A 20,346-nucleotide genomic window follows, 5' to 3' on the forward strand; every position below is an offset into this window, starting at 1 on the left:
ATATAAAAAATAAAAAGTAATAAAAAGCAAAAATAGTATTGAAAAAACATAATCCCTATCACTGAGAGAGAAGTACACTAACAAAAAAATCACTATATATAGCTTATACATACATAATATCCAAAACAGAAAATGAATAACCTTTGTTCTATTTATCCGATAGACAGTCAGTTTAATGTAAAAATGGGCTCAGATCCCAATCTGAGTTTAAACCATTTGGTATTCTGGTATTTAAGGTGAATATCCAGTAAAGTTCCCTTTTATCTAATAATTCCATTCTATTCCCTCCTCTGATGGGTTTTGGGACATGTTCTATTCCTCTATAGCTGAGTTTGTTGATATTTCCAAATTTACAATTAGTGAAATGTTGGGCAACTGGATGGATAAGATCCCCTATATTTATTAACCTAATGGGTTCTCTCATTCTAGCCTTTAAGGCTCGGGTAGTACGACCCACATATTGCCTACAACATCCACAGTCCAAGAGATAGACTGTGAATGTGGTATTGCAATTTATGAATGATGTAATGGGGAATTGTTGTCCTGTACTAAATGATACAAAGTTAGAACATGATTTCATATAAACACACGAAACACAATTCAGGCATTTGAAACATCCCTTAGGAAGATTACTACCCAGTGGGAAGTTAGAAGAGGAAAAAGGGCTTCTGGAAACATAATTCGCTATAGTCTTAGCTTTTTTGAATACGAAGCGTGGGCCTTCTGTATAGACCTTTTTTAGCAATGGGTCTGCAGATAAGATTCCCCAGTGTTTCTTAACAATATTTTTTATACAATTTGCTTGTACGTTATGTTGTATAACAAACACTGGATTATTATCATCCCATGTATCACTAGATCTTTTTACTTTTCTTTGTTTATCCAGAAGGTCATCCCTACTCATACCCGCCACTTCCTCAAATGACCTCTTGAGATTTGAAATCGAATAGCCCCTTTCTTCAAATCTGGTTAGGAGTTCCTGTGATTGTTTAAGGAAGTCCTCATTATTGGAGCATATTCGTTTTAATCATATAAGTTGTCCTTTGGGGATAGCATTAAGAAAAGACTTGGGATGGCAGCTGTCTGCCCTCAAATAAGTGTTGCGTGAGTTATTTTTTCTATATACATCTGAACTAATCATCATATTCATATCAATAAATAAACATAAATCTAGATATTGTATTGTATTGAAGATCATATGTATTGAAGATCATATGCATAAGTGAATTTTAAATTTAAATCATTGTGATCAAGATATTCAATAAACAATAAAAGTGAATCAACCTCTCCATCCCAAATAAAAATCAAATCATCCATATACCGTCTATAAAAAGTGATAAATTGTCGATAGGGGTTGTTATCTCCAAACACGTGGACCGACTCCCACCAACCTAAAAAAAATGTATTTTATGCATCTACTACATAGAGATGATCTGAACGATTTCGACCCCATATCATCCATTATAATTAGTGATTTTGGTATATACATCATTTGCCCAAATTCATTTTTTTATATATATTTTTTCTCTACCAAATTGAGTACAATGGGGTCTAATTGTTCAATACAAGATGCTTTTCAATCTAAAACTCATTTATATGTTTTTTAGTATATATATATATATTTTATTTTTTTGCTTTCTTTTTCTTCTGTTTTTAAAATAGATGCTACAGTATGTATGTTGTGGTTATTCATTGTTTGTTTTAGTATGTGATGAGATAACTGTACTTTGCACTGCCAGGTTTTTGTCATTAGGTAGGTTTTTAGGGATTGTATTTTGTTAATAAAGTTTTTTGTTTGTTTACAAACGTGCATTGACGCGCTGACGTCACCTCCCCGTGCCACACATGATGCGTCATGACGTGGTCAGGTAATGGACGGAGGGGGACAGATGGCAGGGAAATGCAGATATATTAGATACCTGGTAAGTGTTGATCATTATGCACCTTGATAAAGAGCGTGTCGCTCGAAACGCGTTGGTGGGGGCCTGTGGGCTCATTTTTGTAGCTGATGCTTTGATCCATTAAATATATTTTTATTTATGGGACACACTCTCTTGCAGTTTCTTTCCCCTTTTTTCCACTGTTTGTAGTGATGCTCCAACTTTCCTTTGCCTGCCTGTGAGGAAGAGAGGAGAACTCTCCAAAGCTTGTCTTACAATATCTATTGTTAGTCCAAATAAAAATAAAGGTATCACCTAATTCTGAAGTATTCTTTTACTCGGCACTAAAACCTGGACAAACTTGGAAAACAATTATTAAGAAAAAAAAAATGGAATATGGATTCTCTAACTGTAGCATAAATACGTTTTAAGTTATGGTGGGTGAAAAAGGCAACACTGATACCCATCAAGGTTGAAACATGTCTGTGAATGGTTGCTCTGGCTTTGCATCTGATTCCCATGCTGTGCTTTTAAAGCTGTGTTCACAGCGAGCATTAGCTTATATGGGCTCCATGTAACAATGGTTTTTCAGACAAAAGTTGACACATTGTGTGCTCATTTGCATGTCATTTCCCAGAATTCCTTTCTGCAGTGGAAACACTGTATGCTCGGGATAATGGTGAAAGGCAAGGTTGCAGACCTGCCTAAGTCATGTGAATGTGCTCACAAGTGATCTTTTTATGTAGCATAAATAGGCACACAAAAAGAAAAATAAGGATAATACAGACCACCGATAACTTGTTTTTTGTTTCTCCTTTGTAGATTTTGTAAACTAAGGATAAAAGAATCTGAGACCAGCGAAAATAAGTCAGAAAGATGAAGTTCTTGTCCCATCTCAGGATATTCACCCTTACAGCTGTTTTGGCAGAATGGACAGTTCGGGCTCAACCAGAAGGTATGAAACAGACGTGGATATTCACAAACTCCATCAGCCTCTCACCAAACCCAATTACAGATGTAGCAGTCTTCATTGCTTCCCAGATATCTCCACGAACCGAGGCAAAGAACGTTTGTCACGTCCGTTTAGCCGCTGTGGGACAATTCGCCACAGCTGTTTTGCCACTACCTTTTTTGCCTCCAGGTTTAGGGTTTGGGATAAAGGTTAGGATAAGGGGTTATGATTTAGGGTTAGTGGTTTTAGGTAATTATGGGCATTACCCAAATGGCCCAGAATCTCCCAGATTGCTTGGGTCATCTGCAGTGGTGAACTGTCCTGGCGGCCAACTGTCCGGCAGCCAAATGAACACAGTCAAATTACCATGGCCAACTGTCCTAGATCCCCCAGGAATGCTTCAAAATAGCACAGAGCTTCCATGGGAATCGCTGGTAATTTTACTGTAGAATACTGCCGTCTGCCCAGACATACTATGACAATGGAGACTGCTATATCTGTATTGTATTGTATGTCTTTATTTGTATAGCGCCAAAAGTGTACTCAGCGCTTCACAAAGAATACAGTACAGGGAATTATAATAATAAAATAAGTGCAGCAAAATCAGACAATAGGAAAGGAGATCTCTGCCCTGAAGAGGTTACAATCTAAGTGGTTTGATGGGGAACTTACAGAGACAATAGGTGAGGGAATAAGTGCTGTAGATGGCAGTGCTTGGTCACAATTTCTGGTAGGAGTTACTGAGTGTGGGACAGTAGCCATGAGAGTAGACTATTGGGATGCTTGATTGTGGGGCAAGTTTTAAGGGTTGTCAAATAACTAAAGGGTTAACACACTTTACAGGGGAAGAGATGGCAGGGAGGCATGGGTTAAATCAGGTGTGTATGTTTTGGCTTCAGGCTTAGGGGAGATCCCCAGCAGCAGGAAGGAGAAGATAGAGGGTGTGAATAGAGGATTTGTGGGGGTGCTTTTTATTTAGGGGTAAATAGGTTGTTGGGAGAGAGGTGTATAAATAATGGTGCAGTGGGGAGTGGGGAAGTTGGCGAGAACAGAGACGTTCACCAAGAAGTGAGGAAACAGTAGTCACCATCTCTTTAATGCATGTCCCACATTGTGTCAGTGTGTACTTTGTAATATTGTGATACGTTATACTGATATTGTCTTTCATCCGGACTGCACTGCTGAATACTTAAATGCAGTAAGTATGCGAGTTACTATAATAATGTATTGCAAAATACTCTAATAGTTACTTATGACATTTCATAGCTAAGGTTACAACAATAGATATCATTATTTATATCTCGGCATCATTAATGATGGTAGCCATTATGGAGATCATTTATCAAAGAGTCGTGGCTGCAAATAATAGCACCAGATTTAACAAGAAAAGGAATGCCATTGAAATCAGTTGGATTGTTTTCTTTGATAAATCTGGGTCTCTTATCCTGCACTGATTGAGCCCCAGAGACATAAAAAAAAAAAAAAATTAGGCCCTTCTGAGTTTTCTCAGAGATGAATGTTAATGTTGCTTTCATCATCAACTGCTTTGTATGTATATTGTGACAAACGGCTTACTCCGGGGCTCCGCCGTCTGTCCGGGACTGTTAGAACACGGTCTTTTAGGGTAGGTTAAATGATGAGGCATCACGTGCAGTTCCTTTAAACAGGCTATGCCTGGTTTATTCAGTCCCAGGCACTGAGACTGCCACAGTGCATACAACAGAAACACATCAAAACAAAAAGCTGCTCACCTGAGCGATAACTTAACTTAGGTTTTCCCTGACTCAGGGTTGAAGTGGCTTTTCCACTTCCAACAACAAAACAAGGTACTTTGCAGTTTTAGACAAAAAGGAACAGAATGATTTAACCTGTTTGGGGAGAGGCTTTTCCCCTCTCTGCTTCCAGCAGCCTTCCTGTCTCCAGGCTCTTGGGGAGAGGGAAGAGGAACCAGGAAATCAGTCTTAAATACCTGATTTCTAATTAGCATGACAGGTGACAGAAATCAGGCAGCAGACAAACTCTGGTCTGGATCCCTCATCCCTCAGTTCCAGCACTTGCCAAACTGTGGGATGGAGTGCATGTATTATGAGGCTGCACTCCCAGGCCAAACAGGATAGAAACTGTTCAGTATCCTGGGAGCCCTATATATGGAATTTATTACCATCCCCTGGTTTCTGTCACAATATGTAAAACATATCCCTCCCCCCTCACCCTCTGGGAGATTTTGCTACTACATGGTGTGTGGTACATACCTGCTGGCTTACAGTAGATCTGAGTCTCCCGCATTGTTGTAGGGCAGGCCTGCACAACTCCAGTCCTCGAGGGCCGCAAACAGGCCAGGTTTTCAGGATATCCCTAAATCAACACAGCTGGCTCAGTTAGTGGCTCAGTCATACTGAGCCACTAATTGAGCCAGCTATGCCGAAGTAGGGATATCCTTGAAACCTGGCCTGTTTGCGGCCCTCGAGGACTGGAGTTGTGCAGGCCTGTTGTAGGGGATGTCAGAACAGGCTTCTGGGGTAATAACTGATTTGTACTCACGGTACCAGCGCCTCCATCTCTTGCAGACCCCAGGGATATGGGGGACAATCCCTGCAGGAGAATTTCTTTACCCTTCCCCTGATAGATTGCAGTCTCAGGCAGGAATGTATAGTAAAACAGGAACACACTTTATTGCACACTGCAGATCTTACAGCATTCACAGCAGCTGGCAGTTCTTAGGGCCTTCACCCTCAGGATGTACCCTGGACCTTCACTCCAAGCCAAGGGCACCTGAAGCAGTCCTAGCTCTTCCTTTACTCCCTGGTGAAGTAAGAGGAACGGTCTCCCACTCCACTCCCCTAAGGGAGGGAGTACAAACTAGCAGAGTCCTGCACAGTTATTAGGGTAGACCAGCCTCTCTCAAGGGTAGAGACAAACTTTGGTAGTGCAGCCCCTTAAGTACAGGAAAAGAAGGAACCAGGTCTGAGTCCCTGCTTGGACACAAGGCCTAGTTGCACCGCTTCCCCTGTGGCTCACTGAAGCTGCCGGAGGTGGGGAAAACCCAGGATCAGTCCTGGCAGGCCTGCATTTACCAGGGCTTACTGCCAGGAGAAGGGCAGACTGGTAGACAGAAACCAGCCCTGGCTACATACAGTATGTATATCTTTATATGGCGCCCACAATGTACTCAGCACTTTACAAAAGAGAGAATACAGTACAGGAAATTATAATACAATCAGTGCAAAGAAAATCAGACAATAGGAAAATAAATCTCTGCCCCAGAGAGCTTCCAATCTAAGTGGAATGTTGGGATACTTACAGAAGCAGGAGGGGGGGAAATAAGTGCCGTAGACGGCAGTGCTAGACCACAATGGTTGGTAGGAACAACTGGGTATGGGACAGTAGCCATGAATTCAGGCTATGGAATTGATACATTTCGGAGGTGAGTTTTAAGGTTTGACTTATAGATGGGGAGAGAAGGTACTTGACGTATACTGAGTGTGAAGGAGTTCCACAGGTAAGGGGCAGTGAGGGAAAAGGGTTTAATGCGAGAGAGAGTAGTAGAGGTGAAAGGTGGGTAGGAGGCTGTTATGGGTAGAGCGTAGGCGACGAGCAGGGGTATAGCGAAATATCAAAGCTATGTATGGAGGAGCAGATAAGTGGAGAGCCTCAAAGGTAAGTAGGCGAACTTTGTAGGTGGTCCAAAATGTAATGGCACACCAGTAAAGGATTTAAGGAGCAGATGAGCAGAGACTGTTTCGGGAGAAAGTGAAATTATTCTAGCGGCAGAATTTTGGATATGTTGCAAGGAGAAAGTTGTGAGGCTGGGAGGCCTGTTAGTAGTATGTTGTAGTAATCCAGGCGGGAGAGGATTAGGGTACGCATTAGTGTTTTAGGAAATCATTATTAGCCATGCCGTGAATGTGTATGTAGAAGGAAAGGGAGAAGTGAAATGTAATTCCCTGGCAATGTGCTTTGGCAACAGGATAGATGCTAGTGCTGTTTACTGTGATGGAAAAAAAGGGGTATTAGGCCAGATTTAGGTTAAAATATGAAGAGCTCAGTGTCACATTTGCCACCCTGCGAGCACGCGACCTGCATACGGGACAAGGGTTAATACTGACGCTCGCAAGCGCTCCCACTTTTCACCTCCACAGAGGTCCGCCAAATGGACATATCTCCTCTACAGGATACAGGACCAGGGTTGATACTCACGCTCACAAGCTGCCCCGCCCTTCACCTTCGCAAAGGACCCTCGGATGAGTTAACATCTCACCTAAATTTGTCCCAATATACCACCGCCACGAACAGCACTCACAGTGAGCACGTGACTTTGATATGCAACCAGGGTTGATACTCACACTCACCAGCACCCCACCCTTCACCTTCGCAAAGGACCATTGGATAAGTTAACATTAACCCCTACTCAATTGCAAATCATATCTATCCACTGCTACCACCTGGGGTATGCAAATAAGATAAGATGTCAAATAATATTTGCGAGGGCCCCAGGTCCCTGTTTATTATAGGAATAACTATGCACTTCAAGACACATAAATTAGTTGTAGCAAAATGTGTCCGAAAATGTTAATCCTCTCCCCAGGCGTGCAATAGTTCATTCAGAGCCCAAAGCATTACTTATTAAATGTTTTAATATATATAAAAATACAGTGCTTGGGTTACAGAAAAAGATTACAAGAAACATACAGTTACAATTAAATGCAGAACAGCTTCTTAAAATAAAAGGGTAAAACATAAAAGAAAAACCTAAACATTACCAAATGCTATAGATTTTCCCCAGAGAGGCCACCGGTTCACGAATATGAGAAATCACGAATTTAGTCCTAAATCATCTCTGTTGAGATCTGAATCTCATAATCCTTATTCAGACTTTAAGTACAATTCTTTCCCATTGAACACATAAACCCAACATAGTTACATAGTTACATAGTAGATGAGGTTGAAAAAAGACATAGGTCCATCAAGTTCAACCTATGCTAAATTTAGACAATAGATACTTTATCCTATATCTATACTTGCTTATTGATCCAGAGGAAGGCAAACAAAAAACCCCATTAAGGGGAAAAAATAATTCCTTCCTGACTCCAAGAATTGGCAATTGGATTAATCCCTGGATCAACATCCTTCCCATGTATACTTATTTGGTATATCCCTGTATACCTTTCCCATCTAAAAAGATGTCCAACCTTTTTTTGAACAAATCTATTGTATCTGCCATCACAGTCTCCATGGGTAATGAATTCCACATTTTAACTGCCCTTACTGTAAAGAACCCTTTCCTTTGTTGCTGGTGAAATTTCCTTTCCTCCAACCTTAAGGGATGGTCCCGAGTCCTTAGTACTGCCCGTGGGATGAATAGTTCTTTTGAAAGCTCCTTGTATTGTCCCTGAATATATTTGGATATAGTTATCATATCCCCTCTTAGACGCCTCTTTTCTAATGTAAATAAATCTAATTTAGCTAGCCTCTCCTCATAAGTTAGATTGTCCATCCCCTTTATTAATTTGGTGGCTCTTCTCTGCACTCTCTCTGGTTCCATAATGTCTTTTCTTAGGATTGGTGCCCAAAATTGTACTCCATATTCAAGGTGTGGTCTTACTAGTGCTTTGTAAAGGGGCATAATTATGTTTACTTCCCTTCCATCCATTGCCCGTTTGATGCAAGATAAGATCTTATTTGCCTTTGCAGCTACTGCATGACATTGGGCACTATTGCTAAGCCTGCAGTCTACAAGCACTCCTAAATCCTTCTCCATCAAGGATTCCCCCAATATATCTCCATTTAATTTGTAAGTCGCCTTTTTATTCTTGCATCCCAAATGCATAACCTTACATTTATCTGTATTAAACCCCATTTGCCATTTACCTGCCCACGTTTCCAGTCTCTCCAAGTCCTTCTGAAGAGAAATTACATCCTGCTCTGATTCTATTACCTTACACAATGTAGTATCTTCAGCAAAGATGGAGACTTTGCTCTCGATCCCAACCTCAAGGTCATTAATAAACAAGTTAAAAAGCAGGGGTCCCAGTACCGATCCCTGAGGTACTCCACTCACGACTTTAGCCCAACCTGAAAAAGTTCCATTTATGACAACCCTCTGTTGTCTGTCCTTTAACCAGTTTTCAATCCAGGTGCATATATTATTACTGAGTCCAATTATCTTTATTTTGTACACCAACCTCTTGTGTGAAACCGTATCAAAAGCCTTTGCAAAATCTAAGTGACACCTGTCATAAATCAGCTGTGAGATTGACAGTTTTACGACAGAGTAAAAAAACCTCTTACCAAATGACAATTACCTGAAGCCTGCAATATCTAGATGTACTCATAACTTTCCTTAACAAACACTTACACACACGTGAGTCACATCAATACTTTAAGGCACGCATGGCGTACACAATGAGACTAAATATGAACATCGTAATCCTAAAATTAAGAGAAATATTAATATCTGTCTCTTAGTACCTGCTAGACCTGACATGTCTATAATCGTTATGTGCGACTCAGTTCCATGGATACACACATGTAATTTTTAGCATGTTCAGCAGAGGACATCACATGATATTCTCATTTTTAATAAAGTCACCCAATGAGGGCATAACCGTGGGTCACCCCTCTCTGGGATGTACCAACAATCACTCACAAACATTTAGCTTTCGTTGAAGCCAACAGACCAGTATCTGCTCAATGTATACGACCCCCCTCCCCCCCCAACCCCACATGCGTCACTTTTAGTGGGCTATCCATGACTGCCCCCCCCCCCCATTAAGTTCGGTTTGAAGCGCAGCACCCACCCATGACAAGCCTGGACATGTCACGACCCAATATATGGCATTTTTAAACCCAAGATGTACTTTTTTAACCCATAAAACCCCAAAGGGATTAAAATACCTAATATCTCATTATATTATCATGACACCCAGTTTTAGACATGTTACGTTTAAGGCAGCAGAGCACCATCCATTAAGATATAGCCAGGAAGCAATCCAAAATTTGGGACTGGATTCAGAAATGAGGGTAGAATTGGATGGCTATATCTGTGTATCTGTGTGATACATTAGGCCAAAATAGTTGATGAGGTCACCAAGTGATAATGTGTAGAGAGAGGAGAGGTCCCAGAACAGAGCCCTGAGTTATACCAACAGATAGATCAACAGAAGACAAAGACATGTTAGCAAAAGAGACAGAAAATGTGTGCGGTGGGAGAGGTATGATTAGAAACAGGTTACAGCTTCGTTGCAGATACCAAGGGAGTTTAGAATATGGAGGAGAAAATGATAGACAGGATCAAAAGCAGCAGAGAGAACGATTAGTAGGGAAACGTGACCTTGGGATTTTGCTTCTTGTAGATCTCATTGTCTACTTTAGTGAACACACTCTCTGTTGAGTGAGCTGCACGAAAGCGAGATTGTAAAGGGCCTGGGAGGGCACGGGAGTTAAGAGAGTTGGTTATTCGGGAGAACATAAGATGTTCTAGCAATTTGGAGACAAAGGGCAGGAGGGATACAGGGTGTTGGTTAGGAAGGCACGTAGGGTCTAAGGTGTTTTTGAAAATAGGCGTGATCACGGCATGCTTAAAGGATGAGGATAAAGTGGTAGAGGATAGGGAGAAATTTAAGATCTGGGTGAAAGTGGGAACTATGACAGGAGTTAAAGATTTAATAAGAGCTGATAAGGTGTGAAGGGATAGGATCGAGAGGGACGTGGTAGAAGGAGAAGAGAAGATCAGCTCAGAAACTTCCAACTCTGTAACAGGAGAAAAGAGTTAAGTGGGGAAGAAGGAGATTTGGGTCGAAGCAGAGAGGAGAGGGAAGGGACAGAAGGATTCTCATTGTGGATAGCATCCACCTTACTTTACCCAAGAGATCTGGTTAGATAGATACCGATGTAGCAGCCATTACTGACTCCACTGCTGCATTGCTGTGGGACACATACAATGTGACAGAGAGAGCAGATGCCATTTAATAGCATGAATATGGGGCAGGGCTCCTGTGCTATAGCACCTGCTGGCATGTACCAGCGCGTTCAATAATGTCTGCTACATCTGGAGATAGATGAAGTCACGGTTAACATTGTGTTGCCGATTGTTGATTGACTTCCAGATTACCATTGTCATTTCCCAGAATCCCTTGCTGCAGTGGAAGCACTGTATGCTGGGAGATAATGGGGGAAAGCCGGGTTGCCGACCTGTGTGCGACATGCGAATGGGCTCACGCGTGATATTTTCATTTGCTGTATGCTGCACGGTGGAGGGTCTCTGCCACTGTTTTTACCCACCGTAATTTATTTACTAGGTTTGAAGCAGCAGTCTTCAGAGCTGAACCGCAGTGATTTCAGCTCCAGGGATCCCCTGCTTCCCCAGATACAGAGCATACCTCGGAAGGGGGTGCCGGGAGCTGATCCAGCTGGAAAATTAATATTTAAAGATCCAGCGTCCCATGAGCCAATAGGAGACTGCGACATCATCCCTTTAAACAGGACTGAGATACCAGCAAGTCCAAATCAATGCGGTTAAGCTCTGTAGACCACCTGTTTGACACCTGGGGGTGGGGCCGCAATGTTGCCACTTTCTACTGAAAGCCAAACCGGAGAAAATGTAAAAAAAAACATCCCCCTACTTGGTGCGGCGGCGTTTCCCGACATCCTGCTGCAACTCCCCCTCCAACTGCAGTGAACATGGCTGCGTAACGCCGCGTAGCGTAATGACATCACGTAGCGCCCTGTTGCCATGGCAACACGGCGTCATTTGGCGCTGCACAGCCATGTTCACTGCAGTTGGAGGGGAAACATTTGCGCAATTTGTAGAGAAAGATAACTGAAAACATTTAAATGTGAAAAATATATTCCAATGAATTACATTATCATACAGTATTTCCCATGTATCTCAGTTGTGTTCTCAGGTGTCTATTTGGGGTTATATATACTGTAATCAAAAATTAATAGACGATACCGTTCTGTGGCTAACGAAATGCTTTTATTTGTGTGAGCTTTCGAGATACACTGATCTCTTCTTCCGTCGGTGTTATATTGAATAAAGCAAGCAAGGGGTTTACTCAAAAACAGTGTATCTTGGAATGTATCTGTGACTGAAACCTATCTCTCCCCCCTGTGCTGTATGCGATTTATGACTTGAGGTGTTAAATAGTCCCTGAATGTTAGTGATGTAAGAGTGTGTGTGTGTTTGTGTGTGTGTGATCTGTACCGTGTTAGCCGAGCTTTAATAATCAAAAATGAATAGATGATACCGTTGTGATATAGATATCCCCACTCTCTCTCCCTCTCTTTCTCTCCACCTCTCTTCCACTCCTCCCCTCCTCCACCCATCTCCCCGTACCCATCTCTCCCTCCCCTTCCATCCCCATTCCCATCTCCCATCGCCCCTACCCCCATCTGCCATTCCTCCGCCTCCTCTCCCATCCTATCTTGCTCCCCTTTCTCTTTACCCCTCTCTCTACTTGAAATCAAATAAGGTCTTTTTAAAACAAAGTTTAGAGAGTCAGGCAGAGGAAGAGAGTATACTGTAGATCTAAAAAAAAAAATTAAGATATGTATTCTGTTAGTTCAACTAAAAGACGCATTACCAAGTATTGAAGTACGACTAACACTGGAACTAACACTGATACCACAATTCTCGAGGACAAATTTGCGATTTTATGAACCATATCAAGACGCTTTTGCACCGCCTCAACCTGCATGTTAGGCTGATTTTGACCATTTGCTTTCCCGCAGTGTGCAGATCGGCAGAAATGGCAGATGTCTTATTCCTGGTGGACGAGTCTTGGAGCGTTGGGGAGGGGAATTTTCAGATCATCAAGGACTTCATCAGGAGTATGATAAACTCATTCGAAAACACGCAGTTGCTTGGGAAGGAAGGAATACGGTTTGGAGTTGCGGTTTACGGAGATTCCATTAGGTAAGAAGACCTTTCCCCGCCAAACATACAGCCGGATACATCAAGAAAATTATTGCACCACATTTATCAAATAGAATACATTCCTGTTGAATGCAACAGGATGTTTTCCTTAGACAATGTGTAAGAGTTTCTATATGACTGCACGCATTAACTTCAGTAAATCTATTGGTTTGGTATGGCCATTCCACTTGCTTTGTACTGCAACTTTCTCCAGCTACTCACTCCACCCTAACTATATTCCCCTTTTAAACATTCACAATGCTTTATTGCTAACGGACACATACCCCTACACCATGTGGGAGTTGAACATGAATATGAATACATTTTATGTAATAAACATGCAGGAATCGATCCCATATGCTAGTACTAATTCCCTTCCTGCTACGCCACAGGATTGATAAAACAGCCTCTATAAATATACTTACCATCTACAGCACATAAGAAAGGTCCTGGGTTTGATTCCTGTATGATATGGTATAATTTATAAATTATTATTTTATATAATAATTTATAAATGATAAAATAAATAAAATAATAATTTATAAATTATTTTATTTTAATTATAATGTATAATTTATCAATTGTGTGTGTGTGTCCCGTTAGCAATAAAGCATTAAATGTAGATGTTTTTAAATCGGGAGCCACGCTCAGACCCCGTTATAAGCAAACCGCATTGTAGCGGATTGCGCTATAACGGGGTTGAGCTGTATTTGCACATAGCAAAATGCTAAAATGAACTATGTATTAATATCTGTGGTTTTCGGGCATCATAGACTATTAAGTATACACATCCTGCTCTGGGAGAAAGAGTGGATCAGAGCAAGGGTGCACAATCTTTCCTTGCTGTGCCCCCCTGCCTGCTCCCTCCCTGCTCGCATCTCCCCCTCCTTACCATGTCTCTGGCACTCAGCATCAAATTATGCTGTGGGGTCACGTGAAGTCACCGCGCCCCCCCCTGCAAAATCTAGCGCCCCCCTGGGGGGTGCGCCCCCCTGGGGGGTGCGCCCCCCTGGGGGGTGCGCCCCCCCAGTTTGCGCACCCCTGGGTTAGAGGTACAGATGGAACCCCCGGTTCTAGACATTCTCCCTGGCGCTTCTCACATTTGAAATGAAGCGTGCCATGCTTACGCTTGCGGTACAATTAGGGAGACTTAATGGTCCATCGGGATTCACACAGCCGGGGTCCCTGAAGGGGGTAGTTGCCCCAGGGTGGGTTGTTAGGCCTTCAATACAATACAATACAAATACCAATACAATGCATTGAATAACCTCTCCCTCCCCTCCAACACATTCAGTACAGTAATGGGCAAAATCTATATAATCCATATCTGGATAATAGCACATTTGCCCATTAAAAAAGAAAACATAACCAAAAAACATTACCCAGCTAGCATATAGTACATGAAAGTTGTACCTAAACCCTAAAGCATAGCCCCCCTAGTTTCTGTGCAGGTATAAAATAATCTATTTAGAACAGACATCAATAATTTACTGCCATCTTCTACTCACTGAAATACTATGGCCTATGTTTATCAGTAATTAGATTGTTACCATTGACATTTACAAACCGCACCCATTTTTGCCCTTCCCCTCAATATCCGACTAGCACCCTCTCTATCCACCTTTAAGACCCGTCTTAAAACACACACCCTTATCGAAGCATATGAGTAGCTCTGTGGTTGATACTTTACACCTCATACCGTACATCGACGTGACCCCCTGCAGACGCACTTACCAGAACGCCCTCCTACTTTATTTGTTCGTTCCTCCTACTTACCAATTAGATTGTAAGCTCTTCAGAGCAGGGACTTCTTATCCTAAATGTCACTTTTATGTCTGAAAGCGCTTATTCCCAGTATGTGATATGTATTACAGGCAGTCCTCGGTTATCCGACACAATGCGTTACTCAAAATGGCGTTGGATAGCGAAACGTTGTAAAGCGAAACACACTTTTCCATAGGAACACTGTTTAAATGAAAGGTTCCGTTCCTGAAGGCATTTTTAACACTAAAAAACACCAAATATTTTATGCAGGCAATAAGATATGCAGCACACACATAAATTATATAGTGTATATACTGTATTATATATATATAATATAACATAATAAATAATATATTATATAGTATAATATAATATTATATAGTATAATATAATATTATATATATATATACACTCTTACGACGCTTTGCAACGTTGTTTAAGTGTATGTGTGTATATATATATTGTATATATATATATATTTATATATATATATATATATTATATATACACACACACATAAACAACGTTGCAAAGCGTCGTAAGAGCGTTGGATAAGCCGTTTTGGCGTTGTAAAAATGAACATAGGTATGCATTGCATAGCGTTGGATAAGCCATTTGTTGTAAAACTAAGTGTTGTAAAACGAGGACTGCCTGTATTTGTTATTGATATGATTACCACGTGTATTACTGCTGTGAAGCCCACACGTGCTCTTCTCTTGGGAAGGTGAGATTTCGAGCTGTCACTTTTGGAATTATACAAAAATACTGGACTCAATGATGAAAGGTGCGTCAGGTCACTATGTCCAGGGAGGAAAATACTGGACCCATACATGTCCAGTATTACAGTACCTCTCATTTTTTACTGTACAGAGTATCCAAATACAGGACAGTCCAGTTCAATACCGGACACCTGGCAACCCTATTTGGAATGCAATCTAGCACGAGCAGCCGTCAATATGTAAATTTGCGATAGTTCCTCATTTGCACACGGCACAGAATTGCAGAACCAGAACCAAAATTGCCATCGGGGGCGTTTACGTACTGATTAATGAAAACGGCAAGATGCATACAGTATGACCTATTTTCCCAGAGAAATGCCCTTATCGCAGTTTAATTCATAGTTCCCAGGCTCCTATTTATCAAAGGCCCCCCGTCCCCGCACCCCCCAAGTTTAAAAGAAAGGGACAAAACTGAGGCAAAAATATAGTCTTATGAAAGAAAATGAATTCCGGTGTTTGCGCAGGGATGTTTTGGATACGTTTGGGCCTGTTTTTGTTGCAGATCACGTGAGGCTTGTGTATGAAGCGTCGATAAAGGCTATTTTGTTGTAAAAGTGACACACATGCAAATTCATGTGTCGTTGTGCGCCAATTTATAAAAACGAGTTTGATGTGCTGTGTGGCTCGTGCGTCGCCATGTTTTTGCGAGGCAGAGTCTGGGTATTGTCGGCAGCGCACACGTTAAAATATGTACAGTATATTTTTAAAAAAGCGTGCGCCACGAATGCGTCAACATTGTCAGTCAGCTTTCTTTTAATGTGACAGATGAATGTAAGTAGGCACAGGCAATTCTTAATGCGTTCTAATCTATGTATGTCTTTATATCGCGCCACAGTGTACTCAGCACTTTCCAAAGACCATACAGCACAGGGAATTATAATACAATAACCACGACAAAGTCAGACAATAGGATAGGAAATGGTAACAGAAAATAGACAGGAAGGCGCTCACCTCTAAATACAACAGCCCCATCTAGTGGTGGAACTTCAGCAATAAAAATAAAATGTGAATGCAAAAAAGATGTGCATAAACACCTAAACAGTATGTATAAAAACTGTGTCAACTACTCAACCTTCGAAAGAAACAGCTGGATTCCTCAATAGATACGGGTGCCCAAGGATGAGGGAGCAGTAGACATCAGTATATGGAAAAATGAAAAACATATGTAGTCCCCTTTCCCTGTGTCTAAGGGAACTACAGAGTACCTGTCTGGCATACAGGAGGCCTGATCCTCCGCCACTGGGAGCTTAGGGTGATGTCGTACTCTCTGTATACAGCGCCTCCACCTGGGAGGGATCCTAGCGATGCAGGATAACCCCTCACAGGAACCAATGCAATAATGAATAAATGTACACCACACACGGGTATACTTAATTATATTTACTGACACACACATAAATAACTATATAACCGCAAAAACTGTACAAGTCCCCACACTACAATACCCACACCGTATATATAGCACCCCAGTGGAGTCCTATCCCCACAGTACTGAGGGTGCCCTGGGTACCTAATCACACCGATGTCCACAGAGCAAGGCCCACCCAAGTGTACGTGGAGTAGCGCTATCCCCTGTGTGAGATTTGTTGGTGCACGTGGGTACCTTCCTGATCTCTGGCCAGATCAGGGTAATTGGAGAGAGTTGATCCGTCGGCCCTCAGAGTGAGCCATGACGCGGATCTGTCCGATCCTCTCGCCAGGGCGTCCAACTCTTGAGGGAGCTCCGGTGGTTGGTTTGCCCTAATGTCTCTTAAGGTGCCGGTGGTCTGGTCCCAGACCGCAGGCCGCACACACTGCATTGCGTCCGTCCGCAGGTGATACTTAATACCACTATCAGCACCAGTGAAGTGACTACAGGGAAGCATCCCTATCTGGGGGGGGGGGGGAGCTTCCCTACAGCAACCACAGCCTGGAAGGAGCTAGGGCCTATCTGGGGCCTATGGGGGAATCTGACCTAGTCGGGAGCCACTGGCACCCGGACACTACCTTCTCCCTTGAGGTCCTGGCTCCAACTGCCTCCTCTCCCAGTCCCTAAGGCTCCTGGGACTTGTTGTCCCTTGCAGAGCCTCTCCTAAGATGGGCGCCGCAACTTTGGGGGATTGCGCATGCGTGAGGACTCAACTGTGCATGCGCGAACATTAAAATGGCCACCACAACTTATCGGCTCTCTGTGCATGGACCCGGCTGCAATTGCGCATGTGCGAACTGCAAGATGGCGGCCCCCTCTTGCTGAGTACGCCGCGGAGATCCGACGCTCCCATACACCGCAACCGTCCCTGTCACCATCACAGGAGGTAAGAGGGGATCCGGATAAACATACGACACCAACATAAAACAGTGTCGTTGTTGGAAGTGTTGAAGGTAGAATTAATATGTAAACAGATATACTGTCAGGGTTCTGCTCGCCACAAACCAGGGTCGGACCGCGAGGCTGAGGTGGGGTTGTAAAAGCACCGACCTGAGACCGCGCAGGCTGATCCGGATTGCGCAGTTCGTAGTCATATGTCGCAGGATCAGGATTAGAGAAGACAGCGTCGTCGTTGTACAAGCCAGGGTCAGAACAGGAGACGTCAGGATAAACATTGTCCATGCAGGAGTTCGGCAATAGGGAGATAGGAGAGACCCGCTTCAGCTTAGGAGCGCGGGGTTGGCCTTTGCGCGAGCGACGACCATGGCCCATGGTGCTGGTCACAGGAGATGGTAGGCAGACCAGAATAGCACACCGTCTTGCTGCACGGGTGCACCAGTGCTACAACGCAAAAGTCCAGAGCGGGCAAGGGAATCCACTGTTTCAGCGCAGGAACCAGGACACGGCCTCTCTATATTAGGGAAAGAGTAGGCCCCAGGAACCAGGAAGCTGTAGATACAGGGAAACCTCCGCTTCAGTGCAGGAATCCAGGAGACTGCAGAACGCAGGGACGAACCTCTACTGTAGTGCAGGAATCCAGGAGGCTGAAGGACGCAGGGACGAAACCTCTGCTTCAGCACAGGAGAACAGAAGCTGAAGGACGCAGGGAATACCTCCGTATCAGCACAAGGAAACAAGCGGCTTGAAGGGAGCTGAAGGATGCAGGACGTAACCTGGAATCAGCATGGGAGAACAAGCGGCTTGAAGGAAGCTGAAGGACGCAGGGCGTGACCTGGTATCAGCAAAGGGGAACAAGCGAGAGCTTGTGGCAAAACAGTTGACATCCAGTAAGGACTATGCTCGGCAAGGAGCATTATGGGCAAGCAATACTTAAAGGCCAGCGGGCCAATCCCCGGCGGGGGTGTGAAGGTACTGCCCCTAATGAGTGAATGCAAGTATAGTTTGCAATGAAAGGCTGCACAGCTGCAGTAGATACCAGAGGGAGTGTGTATTGCTTTGAGTGAATCCAGGCTGCAGCAAACCTCAGGAGAGCTGTTCCAGAACTGCACCGGTCTGCAAGGTAAGGTAACCAGTAAACCGTGGAGCGGATTCCTTACATATACTCACCTGGCAGCGAGTATATCAAAGCCCATAAATTGCGTGGCAAATGTAGTAGCAGGTAACAATGTAGATCTTGCAGAGGAAAAGAGAAGGGACTAATTGCGCAGCATACAGTACTTTTAATTATAAAAAAAACGCAAAAAACAGACCCCCTGAATGAAGACTTACAAGCGTGCTGTCATTCAGGACATATCACAGTTTCTTTAGAGATCTCTCTCCTCTCCGACGCTGAACCTGAGTGTAGGTGGTAGAAGGCTTTCTGGTGTGTGTTGCCTCCGTATGCGGCCGCCCGGAAACAACAAACGGCTTTCAGCACAGTTCCCACGATACTTCTCCCGGTCTGGTCAGTCTCTCTTTCCTTCTGTGCTGAACTCAACGCGTTTCGCTGGTGAATACTCAGCTTCATCAAGAGTAATTTCATGTCTGCATCTACCCACATTAATATAGCCATAGCCCTGAGTCTATTGGCTAATACAAACACACTAAATAAATAAGTGAAAGAGATGGTGCAAAACTGGTATAAAAACTCAACATAATAAAGTACAATGGTACAAAGACTGATCCTTTCAGGCATCAGTTAAAAATAGCATAAAATATAAATTTGCAAAATCCAAAGATCTACATCAATAGGTGATACTATCCTAAACTAACTAATTGGAGTATAGCCCTGTGTCTATTGTATCATTGAGCTGTAATTGGAGTAATCTTCTTCCTTTGATGTAGTTGGTGCTCCATAAAGAAATCAGAAAAAGAAAATAACAATTATCATTCTGTGTTACATTGGACAATTTTAGCAGAAGCCACAATTCAATAGATATGACGTTAAAAAGGTATTATGATAAAATTAATAATTATAATTGAATATTAATATACCAAATTGTGTATAAAAAGAAGATCAAGGCAATGAAATTAAAATAATCACACTACAAAAAACGCCTAGTTCAATGTCTGCATTGAGACCCTTAGGTACAAGTGTTGATCCAATATGTCTCCTTTCTTTTTAACTCAATGTCTCTATTCTCCCCCCCCCCCCCACACCCCCTCCAGTGCTTCATCACCTGTTCGACCCCCTGGTATTTGAGCCCTGTGGGGTCGCCCTGGTAGTGCACGCTAAAGTGTCTAGAGACACTGTGGGTTAAACCTTTCTTTTTATGTTGCTTAAATGTTCAAGGATCCTTATATGCAGGGGCCTAGTAGTCTTACCCCCTGTACTGGAGACCATACTGTATGGGAACTCCGGCGCATAGATAACATGATCTGTTTTGCATGTTATGTGACTCTTAGGGGTTCATGCAGTTAGCAATTCGCCATGTTTTTGGCGTGTTAAACTGGCTGTATGCTGTAAGGGGTGAATGAATGCGCCACCACCATTTGATGAAATGGCGAGTAACTTGTGGCGAGACGGCTGCTGGGCGAGAAACTGCCGAGAAGCCGTCCCCTGGCGAGTTGTGTTTGCAGCAGAGAGAGATCCGCCGCTCTCTCGGCGCAAACATCAGCACATTAAAAATTATTTTTAAAACCATTTTTATTCATAGTCTACATGTGCAGGGGGTCTCGGGAGCTGAACCGCATTGGTTTCAGGACCG

At 42.9% G+C, this 20,346-nt stretch overlaps 1 protein-coding gene across 1 annotated transcript in view; it reads left to right on the forward strand.

The window, feature by feature from the left end:
* Window positions 1–20,346, forward strand: part of LOC142494625 (uncharacterized) — a 439,963-nt gene that overhangs the window by 38,620 nt on the left and 380,997 nt on the right. Inside the window, exons 2-3 of the mRNA XM_075599056.1 lie at window positions 2,703–2,835; window positions 12,565–12,748. Of these exons, the coding sequence (XP_075455171.1) occupies window positions 2,757–2,835; window positions 12,565–12,748 (263 nt within the window). The 5' untranslated portion in view covers window positions 2,703–2,756. The remainder of the gene's footprint in view (window positions 1–2,702; window positions 2,836–12,564; window positions 12,749–20,346) is intronic.

This window comes from Ascaphus truei, chromosome 5 (assembly GCF_040206685.1).
Source record: "Ascaphus truei isolate aAscTru1 chromosome 5, aAscTru1.hap1, whole genome shotgun sequence".
Taxonomy (NCBI): Eukaryota; Metazoa; Chordata; class Amphibia; order Anura; family Ascaphidae; genus Ascaphus; species Ascaphus truei.